A 15249-nucleotide genomic window follows, 5' to 3' on the forward strand; every position below is an offset into this window, starting at 1 on the left:
CATATCTTCAGTACTTGTACTTGTAACGATATCCATTCTTGCAAAATGACGAGCTCTAGACTGGCCCCACATATCAATATTAGTCTTTTCTACGCACTTTGTCCTCACTCATGCGCACGATCGAATGGGCTCCCGGAAAATAAGAAACTCCTTATTGATATAAGTAGTCTATCATCCCTAATAAGCCAGGCTATCACATATATATTAGTGACTACCAGGATGTGTTACGTACCTTGGGAAGTACCCTCAACAGTTCAATATAGTGATGATTTATTGTAGATAAAATAAACATATAACGTATACAACTATCTCAATTATCTATTCTTATATATATACAAAATACATACATATATGATACAAGTAAATCATGTCTTGTCACCATATATAAAACAATATATCATTATACTTTTACCATAAAGGATTTTATCATAGGTTTCGCCACGTCGGAAACCTTTATAAGAACTAGGAATATTACCCTGTAGATAATGACCATTCCAAGTAATATTGCAAGATCAACCCACTTCGAGTAGCCTAACTCCACTTGAAGGTTGTTCTTTAGGATATATTGACCAGTGATGACTCCATCGACACCAGCTAAATTTGGAAACACCAAGCCAAAGAATTCGTTTTTGTACAATCCTTGAGTTGTATATTTGTGGTAGGATATGTAATAAGTTGGGTACTTCCATATTGGCTTTGGGAGATCATTTGGAAGCCTGAAGAAACCAGCGTTTAACATTAGCAACCCTTGTACTCCAGATCCCGTGATTATACCCAAGAGAAAATCAGGTACGATGGCTGCAACAATCATCATCAAACCTTCAACCAACATTGTGCAAGCCCATAGAGTTGCAACAAAGAATAAGAAGTGGCATATTCCTCTTTGAAGCCCGGTTAGGTAATAAGCAATTGCAGCAGGTAACACAGAGATGAGGCCCAAGTATATAGTTGAGGATAGTGTGTTGGCTATGACAAATTCGGTGACCCCATAGTGTCCACTACGCCTTTCTTTCTCAAATATCTACATTTTACAAGAAATCGTGTAAGACAAAAATCATAAAAAATAAAGTAGATTTGTGCAAGAAAGTATAATGTTCCCCACCTTCATATCCTCGACAAAGGATGGAAAAGCGCCGATTGCCATCATTGTCATGAAGGTGGATGTGTACATAATCATGGATGCTCGTGCCTAAACTAGTCAAGAAACACAGTGGTTTTTCATTACTAGTTGTTGTTTTTGTTGCTTTACTGTATAGATTAAAAATCAATCACTTACTTGGATTGATGCATAATTGTGGCCAACATTGAAGAAAATTGTCCCAATGGTTAGAAAAAGTCCCATGTTGATAGCAAAGCGCAACCAATAATAGCCTATGTCTCGATGCATGTTAATCATTGATCTTTTAGTTAGGACAACTGATTTGGTCAAGAACGTAGCTTGCCTTTGTTGAAGTACATACTCGCCCTACAAGAACATAAACCATAGAAACATAAAGCATATGAGCCAGACATATATAATTCAACCTCAACCAAATGCATCATCTTAGTCCAGATGAAGAAGAAACCTGGTTTGTTTGTCTTGCTTCCATTTCAGGTCCTAAGATAGCAACAGGGCTAGCAGAACCAACCAAAGTTTGGATTACTTTCGAAGCATGTGGTGCATTTACGGTAGATTCTCCCTCAAATTCCTGTGCGAAAATGATGTATATTCCTTTGAAGTTCATTGGATTTAAAATTCCAAAGAATAGAAAATATCGAGGGATCAATTTCGTACCTCAAAGTCCAAGTTTATCATCCTTAAGAAGTGATCAGAAGGATTCATCCTCAGTGGGCATGGGAAGCCATTAGCATCAAAAAACTACAAGTTACCTAAATGAGCATTGGCCTTTTTGTACATAACCCATACATTATTTTCAGGACAAAAGATAACACGTAGCAACAACCCACATCCAAGTGAAGGCATCTTGTTAATCCACATACATTTTTGTGTGTGCGCAATTGGGCTTGTGGTAGTATATGAGGTGTGAGAGTAACTACCCCGGTAGTAGGATTTGTGTATACAAGGACTGAAACCTAGAATCGTTCACAAGTGCATATGAATATCCCACAATTAATAACATATTTTTATAATAGGAAAATGTAATGGTAACTGAAAATTATTGTTTATATTAGTCAACAAACTTGTTGTAAAAATTTATTAAGATGCATAGTTTATAGATGTTTAGAACTTTGATGCCGCCGATGTGAGATGATTTTATACCACATTAACATAGTGAATGTTCTAGCAAACAAAAACAAAATAATTGCATGAATCGCTGAAATGTTGAAAGATGCATGATTTGTAAGACTCGTGTGAGCAAGAAATTTTACATGTTTTGGACTCCTATACATAGTAAGCATCGGGAGATGTCATACCCACTGATGATGTCGACCCTAATGGGTTTTCCATACATTCCATTCATTATATATATGTGAGAACATGATACCTCGGCATTGAGGCATCGAGAAGCCATGTAGATATATCTAAGTTCCTCGCAAGCATACTCCAAAATAATACAACCTTCCAGGGCACACTGTAGTTCTAGAAAATGTTTTTAAGAATAAACTTCACGGCGAATAAGAGGTGTATTCTGTTCCCTCCTTTTCTAAATATAAGTGTTCTAAACATTTTACTATGACTATATACGAAACAAAATGAATGAATCTATACTTTAAAATATATCTATATACATTCGTATATAGTCCATAGTGAAATCTTTAAAAAGACAAATATTTAGGAATGAAAGGAGTAGAACAGAAGTGATATTCATGATTTGTCTAAGCACCAATTTTTTGTTGAGAGTTCTAGGGATCAAAAGTTGGATTTAATGGCTCTAACGGAGACCGGTAGACCAGACTTTACTGCCTCAGTCATTTGGTAATATTGGTGACATTATTGATTTTGCATGGTATTTGTTCCAAACTTGATGCCTATGACAGGGCTCTGCATGGCGATTTAGGGGAGGGCGCAACACGAGCGCACACTCGCTTTCCAAGCTGAGCTGGCTTGAATTTGCAAAATGATCGCATACTACCAATGATTGTAGGCGGGGGTTTAAAATATTATTCGACATCAAGACAAGAATAGCAATTAATTCTAACTTTCATGCTAGATGACCTTCTATATTTAACGTTGTAATTAAAAGTGATTTCTAATTTGATGGTCCTCTTACAAAGTTGTGCCCAGTTTTGTCCCAACGAACTAACTTTGCTCATTTTTTTCCCTCCATCGAGCCACCCACCCTCACCAATGTCCAACCAGGTGGTTCCCGTTTGTTAAGAGAGTTTACTGTTAGCCTTTGCAGTTGCACACATGTGGGACACCCACATGCCATGCGGTGTTCTCACGATCGCCCGTGTGTGCGTCTGGATGCATGAGTAGTCACATTGGTGGCACGTCGGCCTTTGAAACACGGTGAGTACACACCGCCCGCATGGTTTTTCATATGGTAGTCATGTCGCCGGTGTGGCCGTTAATCTCCTATTATAGCCACACACCGTGGACCAGCGTACACCCACTCACCCAGTACATCCCAATCCCATACCCCCTCCCACAGCTTTCTCCCCGCCGTGCTCCTCCACCACACAAACCCTAGTCGCCTTCTCTTCCACAACCCCATCCATGGCCAACCACGACTGTCGGGCGAGAAGCAACAACCGGGGACGATGTCGCGTGGTGTGCATTCCTGGCATGTCGTGCACCCTGAAAGTCGATGAAGCTTCACTCCTTGCCCGCTGGGGAGGAGGGGGGCACAATACGAACTTTTCGGCAAAGGTTGTCGCCAGAGAGTCGGGCGAATCCGGACTACATGCCTAGTAGCCAAGGTTGCAACATGCGATCGTCGCTTCGGTGGTAAACGTCACCATCGACCTCATAAGCGAGGATGGTGATGACTCCCTCAGCGTCGACAAGCAGGAGGAGGAGAAACACGACGATGGCTCCATCAGCCTCGTCAGCGGCTCCGACTAGGACGACGACTGTTAGTAGATTAGGACCATGAAATAGGGTTATATTGTGAGTAGCTATGATTAGGCTTTTTGTGTGTAAAAATTACAAACTATAAATGAAATTTGTGTTGTTTGCGTGTTTGAATGTCCATTTTTTTCCCATTATGTTACTTATTTCACAATGTGACAAATGGTGACCAACACTTCCATTATTCTATTATAAAATAACTGGGAGTTTCCAATCAAGCAATACTAAAATTTTACCCAAATGATAATTTTTTTGCCTCTTTTGTAATTTATTTCACAATTTGCCAAATGGTGACCCACGATTCCATTATTTAATGATATATTTTTGGGTGTTTTCAATCAACAGTACCAAATTTTCACCAAAATTTCATGAAGTTTTTTTTCCGAAATTTGTGGTATCGTAAGTTTACAATTTTCCGCACAAATTTGTGCACATAAGATGGTTTAGTGGAGAAGCTTTTCAATTTTTTGTGGCTTTATTCATTTTATTTGATTTTTATTGTTCAAATGGGGCCAAACTAGCAAGGTTGACAATTCCTAACAAATGGTTTGGAATTTCTACTTCGGTAATCCCATGTGCATCCACCACCAATATTAAAGCCTAACATGATTTTTTTTCAATATTTAGAACCAAAGTACATCAAACTCGTGGTTCAAATTTGAGAAAGTTCTGATATTTCATTAGAAATCCACTAAACGGATGGAATGTAGCAATATTACTCTGAAATTATTGAAACTTGGCAAGTGGGCATCCAATGTGGCCTACTTTTGATGCAAAATGAAAATTCTCAATTTTCAGAATTAATTGAGGCAATTCTAGCACTTGAAAATGGAAACATTATTTTCTCTTACAAAAAAAATCAAAATTTCTAAGTCAAAATTGTTCATAATGGTAATACCCATGGCCTTGTTACCATGGACTATGCCATGAATTTGGCCATGGCCATGGGTAAATGCCTTCAAATCCATGCATGCTCATAATAGATAGACCATTCTGTGAAGATTTTTTTTCAAATTTATGGTATTGCAAGTTTATGAGGTTTCCCGAAAACTAGCGCACATAAGATGGCTCAATTAAAAACATTTCAATTTTTGATCCTTTTTTCATTTCTTTGATTTGTTTTTCAAAATGGTGTCAAACTAGCAAGGTTGACCATTCATACCAAATGGTGTGGAGTTTCTATTCTGATTCTTCCAAATGCATCCACCACCAATATTTAAGCCTATAATGATTTTTGTCCATATGCAGGACCAAACTTCATCACACTTGTAGTTCAAATTTGTGCAAGTTCTAATTGTTCACTAGAAATCCACTAAATGTATGTAATATAGCAATAATACTCTAAAATTATTTAAACTTGGTCAATGGGCATTCAATGTGGCCCACTTTTGATGAAAAATGATAAGTCCCAATTTTCAAACTTATTTGAGGCACTTCTTTCATAGAAAAATCATTTCTCGCACTTGAAAAATAGTAAGATTATTTGAATGTCGAGTGTTTCAGAATACACATACCCATGCTAGCTCAGTTCGCGCTTGCCTTGTTCTTTTATAGAGCGATCTCGAGTTCGGGTACCCTTCTGAATGTTATAAGCCGCCTTTTTTGGCCATTTAGCGAGGCAGTGACACATGGGCCCTGGGGCCACCTATGCACGTGCAGCCACTGACTGATGGCCCCGCAGATGGTGCCCCACATGTCAGTAATTGTGCCCACCTAGGACCATGCATCCATTTACATATGGACCCGCATGAGGTTTCTTCTAGAGCCATTTACCGAGACACTAACACATGGGCCTTGTGGCCACCTATGACCGTGCAACCGCTGACAGATGGGCCTGCAGGGGTGTCCCACGCATCAGTAACTACGCCACATTTTCTAGGGGATAACCGCGCCAAGTAACTGCCAAATACTTTGACCCGACGACAAACCCTCGTTTGGGCTTTTGTAAGGATGGGACGTGCGGTGGAGGAAAAAAGGATGAATGACAAAGAGCATGGACAAAACTAGGAAGAAATAAGCAATGCGGGGCATGTAAATAGAAATCCTTAATTGATAACCTTGACTAGAGAGAGATCTCTCATTTAGTACTATGTTAATTACTTAGGCAAATAGTGTAAATCCAATGAAGCGAGTCATATGTGGAACAAAAAGTATTTCTCTTTTGAGCTATCGTGGTTCAAGAGGGAAAATTTTCTTGCTATAGTGGACACGAAATGGGAAAAAGAGACACCTGATGGGACCAACATAGAGAGGTGGCAGTTTAAAATCTGCCATCCTACATAACTATATTCATACATGGATGGGCTAAGAGTGGTATCGACGATTATAAGAAAGAAAACAAAGGTTATTTGCACTTGTTGATATGTCATTATAGCGGGATTAGCTCCGCACGTTCTGGCGAAGTGTGTTGTGCCAAACGAGAAGACGAAGAGAATCTTGCTAAGCTGATTGCGTTCATGATACTATTCACGACCTACACACAAAAAAGCTTGACAAAGTTGTCTTTATATGATATTTTGAGAAATCCTATAATAAAGACAATTGGCCTTTCTTAGAACAATATTTGCGAATGAAGGATTTTGATACGAACTTGGGGCAACATGTGGAAACATTTCTATAGGGCGGTGTTGGAATGAAAGTTAATGATGAGAACAATGATTAAACTCAAACCAGTAAGGGTTTGGGGCAAGGGGATCCTAATTCTCCAACTCTCTTAAGTATCATAGTTGATCTGATAGCAGTCCTTATAGTGAGGGCTAAGGAGGTTTGTCATGTTGCAGGGCTCATCCCATATTTAGTTGGTTGTAGTGTCTATTCTCCCGTATGCAAATGACAATATCATTTTTGTGAACAGAATTTGTAAAATTCGGTAAAAATGAAAATGATACTATGAGTCTTTGAGAAATTAATTGTCATGGCTAAAAATCAACTCCCACAAAAGTGAAATCTTCTCCTTTGGTCGTCCAAAAGACGAAGAGCATCATCATAAATAATGTTTTGGATGTGAGGTGGGTATGCTTCCATTTTGGACACCAATTAACTCTCGAAAGCTTACTAATAAAGAGCTGAAGTGTATTGAAAACTGGTTTGAAAAGAAACTTGGTTGCTGGAAAGGAAAAAATATGTTCTATGGAGGCCTTCTCGTCCGTCAACTCTCTGCTAAGCGACCTACGTATCATTATGGTCTCATCCCTTGAAGTACCACACGGGGTGTGGAAAGTACTCGATTATTACAGTCCAGATTCTCCAGGCACAACGCTGAACATAAAAGTACCACCTGGAAAAGTCAGATATTCTATGTAGGCCAAAAGATCAAACGGAACTAGTAATTGAAGATCTACAAAATTAAGTACAAAAATTTTCTTAACAAATGGCTATATTAGATAAGAGAAGGATGTGTAGCTACAGTTGTATGTACTAAATACGTCCACTCAAAGACTCGTACCAGCACAGCCGAAAAACTCGCTCGTTTGGAAGGGCTTGATGAGAGTAAAGTCCACGTTCTTTGGTAGAGGCAGTTTTAAAGTTGGCGATAGCCGTGCTACATGTCTCTAGGAGGATACCTAGGTAGGAGATACAAAATTGGATTTATGATACCTAACCTTCTAAAATATTGTGCAACATAAAAAAGATTATGTTTTTTTTTTGCAGGAAGCTAAAGAAGTTTATGTTAATACAATATTAAGGACAAATTTATTGAAATTTATGCTCCGAGTGCTTTGATCAAGGATAAGTGGACATCATGCCTCAACGTTAGATCAACTTAACTAACAAATAAGATTGTCATTTTTCTTGAGAGTGAATTTTGTTTTTACCCCCTATTTTGACAGTTTTGACACTAATTACCCCATTTAATAAGATACTATTCGGTTTACCCCATTTAACAAAAGTTTTGCCACGATTTACCCTTCTTAAAATTTTACGAGCGTTCTATCACGTGAACTTTTTTTCTTGCCTATCTTTCTCTGTGCTGAACCGATCATCGCAACTTCTATCGATCAGGCCCGACCCGATGTAGGTCGCTCGCATCACATCCAACATACATTGTCTGGGTCGGCCGCACGCCACACTCGCCCCCAATCGATTGCATCCCCCGTCCAGGTTTTCGATTGCACGCATCCATCAGGCTCGCTTGAACATAGGGTTAGGAATTGTCAGGCAGCGGCGACGGCAATGGCGGCGCGATTTCTAACCTCCTCGAGTAGGGTTGTATGGCTACAACATCAAGGCAAGATACGACCCATGGAGTCTGACGACTCCGTCAAGCTTGTCAACGTCGGCATGGGCGTGTGCATGTATGTGACACCATCATGATATGCTTAGTTGTTTTTTTTTACTTTGACGACATAGCTGAACCCCATCAGGTTGTGCTCAACAGATGACGGATCTATGGCCCTCTCATTCGTACCCTATTCCACATGATTTTGACCATCACTATCATACAATTTGTATATATTCTCAAATTTCGTGACTCATGCATTGGCAGATGAGGTGTTCGATTCGGACGGAATTAAGATGCTTATTAGAAGATCGCGTGTATACGTGTCACCCTTTTAAAACTGAGTTATGCATTGGCTGATGATGTGAACGACCTGTACTGGCGCAATCATATCAGGTCATCCGGATCGGGACAAGCGGCGTGGACCGGTTCAACATGGAGCAAAATAGACAGAAAAATCCATCGATTTGGCATGCCAGCTAAACCTGACAACTGGGACTTTTCCATCAAGACGCTCAAAAATTTTTAAACAGGATGAATTATGATAGAACTTTTGCTAAATGGGGTAAAAAGATGAAATCCCGCTAAGTGGGTAACTACTGTCAAAAATGTCAAAACATGGGATAAAAACCGAATTCACTCTTTTCTTGATTGTGTCTATGTTGTAGTACTATCTATTGAGCAAAATATGGTTGTGTGTATCAGAATGGTGTAGATGCCGGCGTGTTTTAAACGATTTTTCTAATAAAACAAGTATAGCGGGTATGTGATGCAACTTCTTAGAGGTTCTGGAGCTCGACGTCTGGATGCACTTTCTAGAAGCCACTGATGGTAGCATAATCTATTTTTTTTCTCTTACAGTTGGAAACCTAATGACATAGGCGTTTTTATTATAACCCATGTGTTGTTCGGTTATTAGCATACGCGATTACAAAACCATTCAATCCAAGATAATACCGAGTATTTGTTGTGGCTGACATCTGTCTCTCAAACAGTTCAGCAAACGTCCTGTGATATGAGTTTTCTTGTGCTGTGGTAGGAGTTTTCAACGGTCTGGTGACAAAGTTGTGTAGTACTCAGTTGCATTACCAAAGACTGTACGTCCTTCTATCGCAAAAAAAAAAAAAAAAAAAAAAAAAAAAGAATGTACGTCCTTCCGAGTGAGAAGTAAATATGTACTCCTCCGTTCCTAAATAGTTGCAATTATTTAGGAACCGAGGAAGTATTGCAAATGTTTGATTTTTTTTTCAGAGAAACACTGAACTTGCAAGGCCATCGTTATTTAACTATCAATTGGTATATATTCCTACAAGTCAATAGTTTTGTGTGTGCACATGCCATTTATGCTAAAACAGCTTTCTTCATAATTGTATCAGTTGTTAGTTAGACCTGCAATTGTCAAATTTAATGTTGGCAAACCAACCAGTGCTCAAGACAGTAACGTTCTTCAAAATGAAGTAGTAATGTGCGATGTGAAACCCATAATAATGGGAGGACGTTCTGTTACCCTCATTACATTTTTGGCAGCTTTGAACTTTCTAAAAAAGATCACAAAGAAATACTATAAGGCTATTTTTTAATTTCATGTACTTAGCAGCGATGTAGACACATGCGCCCGTGCACACACATCATATGTACGTAAACTGTATGTTCTTCACGACTCCTAAAAGTATTTTTTGGTTGCCTCCTACATTAGTGCAATGCAAAGGTGATAAGTGCATACTATATGCCCCTGTCACCCTGTGTTTGTGGTTTGTTTTCTCTGTCCCGAGTGTACTGCATATATAAACAGTGACCCATGTGCCCATCTCTCAGTTGGCACATTTCAGAACATTGCTTGTGTTGCAGTTCAGGCCAAAATATTGCACTAGAAATGCACATTTCATAAGTAAACCGAATATTTTACAAGTAGTAATAACACAAACGTATGCGTACCTCCATTGCTTTGGAAGCTGGCCCGAAATAAACCGTCCTCCCGTTGGCCAGCAGGCAGAGGCCATGGAAGAGCTCGAACACCTCTGTGCTTGGCTGGTGGATGGCTGCGACGACCGTCGTCCCATTCCTTTTGGCGATCCCAGCGATGCGGCTCATGACGTGGTACGACGCAGCGCTGTCAAGTCCACTGGTCGGCTCGTCGAGGAAGATGAGCGCCGGGGATGCCAGCAGCTCTATGCAGATGCTCACTCGCTTCCGCTGGCCACCACTGATGCCCTTGGAAACGCGGCCGCCGATCCGGGTTCCGGCAACCGCGGCGAGCCCCATCTGCTTGATAACATCGTCGGCCCACGACCGCTTCTCAGCCGGCGTCAAGGAGTCCGGCAGCTGAAGCTGTGCCGAGTAGTGCACCGCCTCCGCCACCGTCAAAGTCACCATCAGCACGTCTTCTTGGGTCACGTAGGCCTTTTAGTGCATGCATGTGATTGGTCGGAAGTTATTATTAGGTAGATACACGCAAACGTCGAGGTTTAATTACATCTTTATCATTGTTGGGCGAGCATTGCTACACGTACGACAATTTATGGTATATGCTAGTACTACGACAACATTTAATGGCCATCCGTCGTCATGTCACTTGAGATGGCCAAATCATGTGGAAAACGTTTAAAGTGGTAAGAGCATCTACATTCAAAGCTTACAAATCCGGTCCCTCAAACGCTTATGGACACGACCGGTCAGTGATGATGCATGTCTATTTTGAACCTTACTTTTTTGTCCATGCAGCTGCACATTTTATATTTTTTATATGTCCGATCACTTACTTGTACGTGATTGATGGAGAAGAAAAGATAGAGAGAAAAGAATGAATAAAATAAAAAAAATATGGTCTAGGGCAGTGTTTTGAACTTCGACCGAAAAAACTCATTTTGGCCAAATTTTAGCCATCTCGACCTCGAGCGAGAAATATCTATTGATCAAAAATAATGTTTTTTATCAAATTTGACAAATTTTGGTTAAATTTCTGTTAAATTTTGGTCAAATTTCAGCCGAAATTTTTTAGAATGACCTCGGGCGAGAAAACTACCAACCAAAAATCAAAACACAGGTCTAGGGTGGGGTCGCCTCCTACGTAACGGACTGACCGGACATGTCTGGACGCATTCGTGATCCCTCATATCGTCTTCATATTTAAAATGTATATGAATGGAGTCGGTCAGTCTGGACGTTTAAGATTAGTATGAAGGGTCAGACTGAGTTGATTTTTCGTGACCAATTAGTAACCGGGCGGGCTGCCCAGATATTTAAGACGGGTTTGAGGGATATGGATGTAGTTGCTCTAACAGGGCTGAAATTTGGTTATGTCCTCAACAGCTAGATTGAGAGCATTGTATGAGCATGGGCAACTTACGGAGGTTCTGGATGCAATCTTCTGTCGGCAACCGTTGATCATGATGTCTCCACTCTCTTTCATGTTGGGTCCAAGTCGACCTGTTTAAGCATACACATGTCCATGACCATATCATAAATGTAAACAAGGAGAATACATCCAAACTTGTGTGCAAACTATAGATTTAGAACTGAAGGTCAAATAATCTTTTGATGTGTTTATTTTATCGTCTTGGTCTCTGGACATGTTTTCTAAGTAATATCACAAAATGCAAAAGTATATATACCCCAAGACCATGACTGCAACAAATTAGCGGATAATCCATATGTCTCTCATATCATATGTATTTTTTCTTGAGCACTTTAAATTATGGTTACCCAGTACTACCTCTGTGTTGTAATATAAGATAATTTTGACACTATGATAGTGCCAAAAAAATCGAAAATGCCTTTTGGAGCTCGGCCTTTAGGGAGGCCGGTTTTTAGAAAACCCAAAATTCATCAAAATTCATATTTTTACAATTTAAACAAAAATCTAAAAAAATACAGATATACGTGAAGGCATAACACACATGTATGTAAATTTTTAGGATGAAATAGGTTGAAATGAGGGCTGTGAAAAAAAAATATGAGACTTTTTAACACATGATACTATTCATCCTCAAAGTCTAGAAATTTATCTTTTTTGTGCAGGTCGCATTTAAAGGTTTTTGATCCTGAATTTTTACATACACATACATTTCATCCTTGTATAGTTGCATATAATCTTTTCAAAAATAAATTAAGTTGTAAAGTTTGAATTTTGATTTTTTTCAAAAATAAAGAGCTCCATCAAGCTCGGTCACCAAAACGCCATACTCCCAAAAAATGTCTTATATTATTACACGGAGGAAGTCTCATCTAGATGCAGAGGCTGGAAGATAATAATAATGTTGTTTTCAGAAGTAATTTTTTTCACTTCCCTAGCAAGTATAATTCAATTGTGAATTGAGTCCTTTTCTCTCAATAATGGACGGGCAGATACAGTATCGGTAATGATGTACTCCTTTTGAGATAATATAACTATGCATTTCTAGACAGCATTGAAGAAAGTAATGCAGGATTGAAGAAAGTAAAGTTTTCTGTTGGGAAAAATGTTGAGTTTAACTTTTCCGAAGATGAACATATCAAGCTACCAGCTTATTTTGTTGGGTAGAAAAGGCATACCAGCTAAGGCATCAAGTAGAGTAGTTTTGCCACAGCCCGAAGGACCCATGAGAGCCAGTACTTCGCCAGGGCGCGCGTACCCGCTAAGCTTATCAAGGATGACAGCACGATCCTTTCTCCCGTTTATGGCCGTCACCGCAAGGTCTTTCCACGTCAGAAATACGTCCGTAGTACCGGCCTGTACATTGTCCACCGCCCCACTAGCCGCCGGCGAAGGCTTCGATGGGTCGGGGTCGGAGAGACACCGTGGGAAGAAGATGGGGCTTGACGGGCACGCCGACCAGCCGCGCCATGAAACCATGGCGGTGCTCGACGACGTCGTTGACCGGAGTGGCTTGGTGGGGCTCGGCGTCGGAGCCCATCTCGGCAGTGGTGACGCTGCCATGTATATTCTCTCTGTGCTTCTTGAGGTTTCCGTGTGTATACCAGCGCTTTATATAGGTCTGAAGTTGCGGGGATATTTCATTTAATACTCTGGCCTGTTAGGTAGCATGAGACGTGTCTTGTTAACAATCCGATATTTTTCATTTCTAGCACAGCTATAATAATACACACATTTTAGTTTTATTTAATCAACAAATAATATATATTTTCTGCATCAACAAATAAAGTATATATGATGATGACCTCGATGTTATCAACAAACGATTGTTCCATTGAGAATTGTTATGTTATGTTTTAAATTCAAGTATAGAAAGAAAGACTAACTTCTCGCAAGCGAGCGAAGCCAGACCCGTCGCTTGTGTTAGAATAAATCTAAGGCACTCCGTCGATCATCCGAGGACTAAGCAATCATACGAGTACTATAGCGAGATTTGTTAAAAGGGTTCACCCATATGGCTACATCATCGGGGTATGACTACGGGTGCTCCTTCCCGTGACACCGTCACAATACCGCACTGTGGCCGCCCTAGGCGCCGGCACACGCTGCCGGCTCCCCCTACATGCTTGTGCTATTATGTTGGCATAGGTTACATCGTGTGTGTAGCCCCGCTATATATGAGAGGTCTAGGATACAAGTGTCCTGCTTGGACACGACTCCATATCCTATCTAAACACAATACAACAAGTCCAACTGTAACCTACCTTGTACAATAATATTCGACACAACTCTAACAAACTCCACCTTGACGGATATTCTCCACCATCTTGAATTCTTCCGTGCGTCAAACTTTCATGTACATTAGACTTCAGCTTATCCCATGAGCACCGCTGCTACTCCAAAGACTCCATGTGACTCCACCTGCAACTTGTAGTTCCTTCTTTTCCTGTTCATAGTCAACGCTCGAACGAAATTAAGCTCCACATTACTCTAGTTACGCTCCCAACTTCCACAGTATCCAACACCATCACACACCGATCACTGACCTGCGTGATAGTGAACAACTCATATTGGGTATTGCACATAAGAGTTACCTGAACTCAACATCATCGCTCTTCCTTGACCGCCCGTCTGAAATTTGAAGGAATTTCACCTTTGCTTTTAGTCATCCTGAATCAAATTCGCAGTTTGTCTCACCACATGTATGACCACTAGAGCCCTGGCCCGTCTTCATGCCCTGTGCGTACCGCACGCCTCGCCGCTATTATCGCGTCGAGCCTCCGTTGTCCCGGTCGAGTCTCAAGGGTTGCGAACCCACACCACTCAACCCCCACTGCAGAGTACCACCGATCATCATCGACCGATGACGAGTATCACATTTCCATCAGACCACCGAGCTCCAATCCGAACCACGTGTCACTCGCTTTTCCCCGAGTGAAGTCCTTCAGACTCCAGATCCACCTTCAACATGACTCCATGGTAGATAATCAGTCCACCCCTTGCGCCTCGTCGACTTCAAGCTCACATGTGCTGTCTTGAATCAACCCAGCGCCATAGTCTTGTCGAAGCCACTCAAGCCCTAGAGCTTGCGCCGCGTGTTTCCACGCCCAAAAGTCGGTCACCATCAGCCTCACGCTCCTATGTCGTCGTCACCGATCCTATCACCGTCTTCTATACCAACCGACAGACTGTCTAGTCCGACCTAGCCGAAATCGTCCGACTGCCCGACACACTCTAGGCTCGCAACTCATCTTTCGCGAATTCCCATCCATCACATGATAATTCCATCCTAGCCGGCATGACTTCCCGCAACGCCTTCAAGCATCTTTTTGTGCCTACAATCTTTCACCCATGTCTACCATAACTCAAGGATTTCAGTTTCATCGAACTTCTCCACCTCAAACCTGATACCCGTTGACGTCATGATTCTTTGTACAGCTGACCCTGCGAAAAAATAAGTGAGCTTTCCACGCCATGCCCCGAGTACACGACTAGCCTCCGCGTATTAATAGCAATTTTCAACCAGAACAACTTCCTGGTCTTCATGTGTTTAGGCTGGTCACAATGGGGAGGAACTTAGCAGTAACATCACACACTCCAATACAATTTTGCTTATGTGGCACGTATTTAGTGAAGAAAGAGGTGCTTGTGGTAACTAGCTAA

At 40.9% G+C, this 15249-nt stretch overlaps 1 protein-coding gene across 1 annotated transcript; it reads right to left on the reverse strand.

The window, feature by feature from the left end:
• Nucleotides 1-306: 306 nt before the first annotated feature.
• Nucleotides 307-13168, reverse strand: LOC123424741 (ABC transporter G family member 1-like). The gene is made up of 8 exons (XM_045108416.1): nucleotides 12765-13168; nucleotides 11581-11660; nucleotides 10170-10634; nucleotides 1775-1858; nucleotides 1566-1688; nucleotides 1277-1465; nucleotides 1103-1189; nucleotides 307-1021 (listed from the first exon to the last, which is right to left on the reverse strand). The coding sequence occupies exons 1-8, from the start codon at nucleotides 13147-13149 to the stop codon at nucleotides 401-403; spliced, it is 2034 nt and encodes a 677-aa protein (XP_044964351.1). The 5' UTR covers nucleotides 13150-13168; the 3' UTR covers nucleotides 307-400.
• Between the last annotated feature and the right edge of the window lie 2081 nt (nucleotides 13169-15249).

This window comes from Hordeum vulgare, chromosome 2H (genome assembly GCF_904849725.1).
Source record: "Hordeum vulgare subsp. vulgare chromosome 2H, MorexV3_pseudomolecules_assembly, whole genome shotgun sequence".
Lineage (NCBI taxonomy): Eukaryota > Viridiplantae > Streptophyta > Magnoliopsida > Poales > Poaceae > Hordeum > Hordeum vulgare.

Excerpts from the sequence above, each read along its gene's own strand:
- LOC123424741 (XM_045108416.1), bottom strand. The coding sequence starts at position 13,149 with ATGGCAGCGTCACCACTGCCGAGATGGGCTCCGACGCCGAGCCCCACC. Across the intron at positions 1,859-10,169 it reads CAGCTTCCAAAGCAATGGAG|TTTTTTGATGCTAATGGCTT; the intron begins GTACGCATACGT and ends GGTAACTTGTAG. Across the intron at positions 1,190-1,276 it reads ACAATTATGCATCAATCCAA|GCACGAGCATCCATGATTAT; the intron begins GTAAGTGATTGA and ends TGACTAGTTTAG.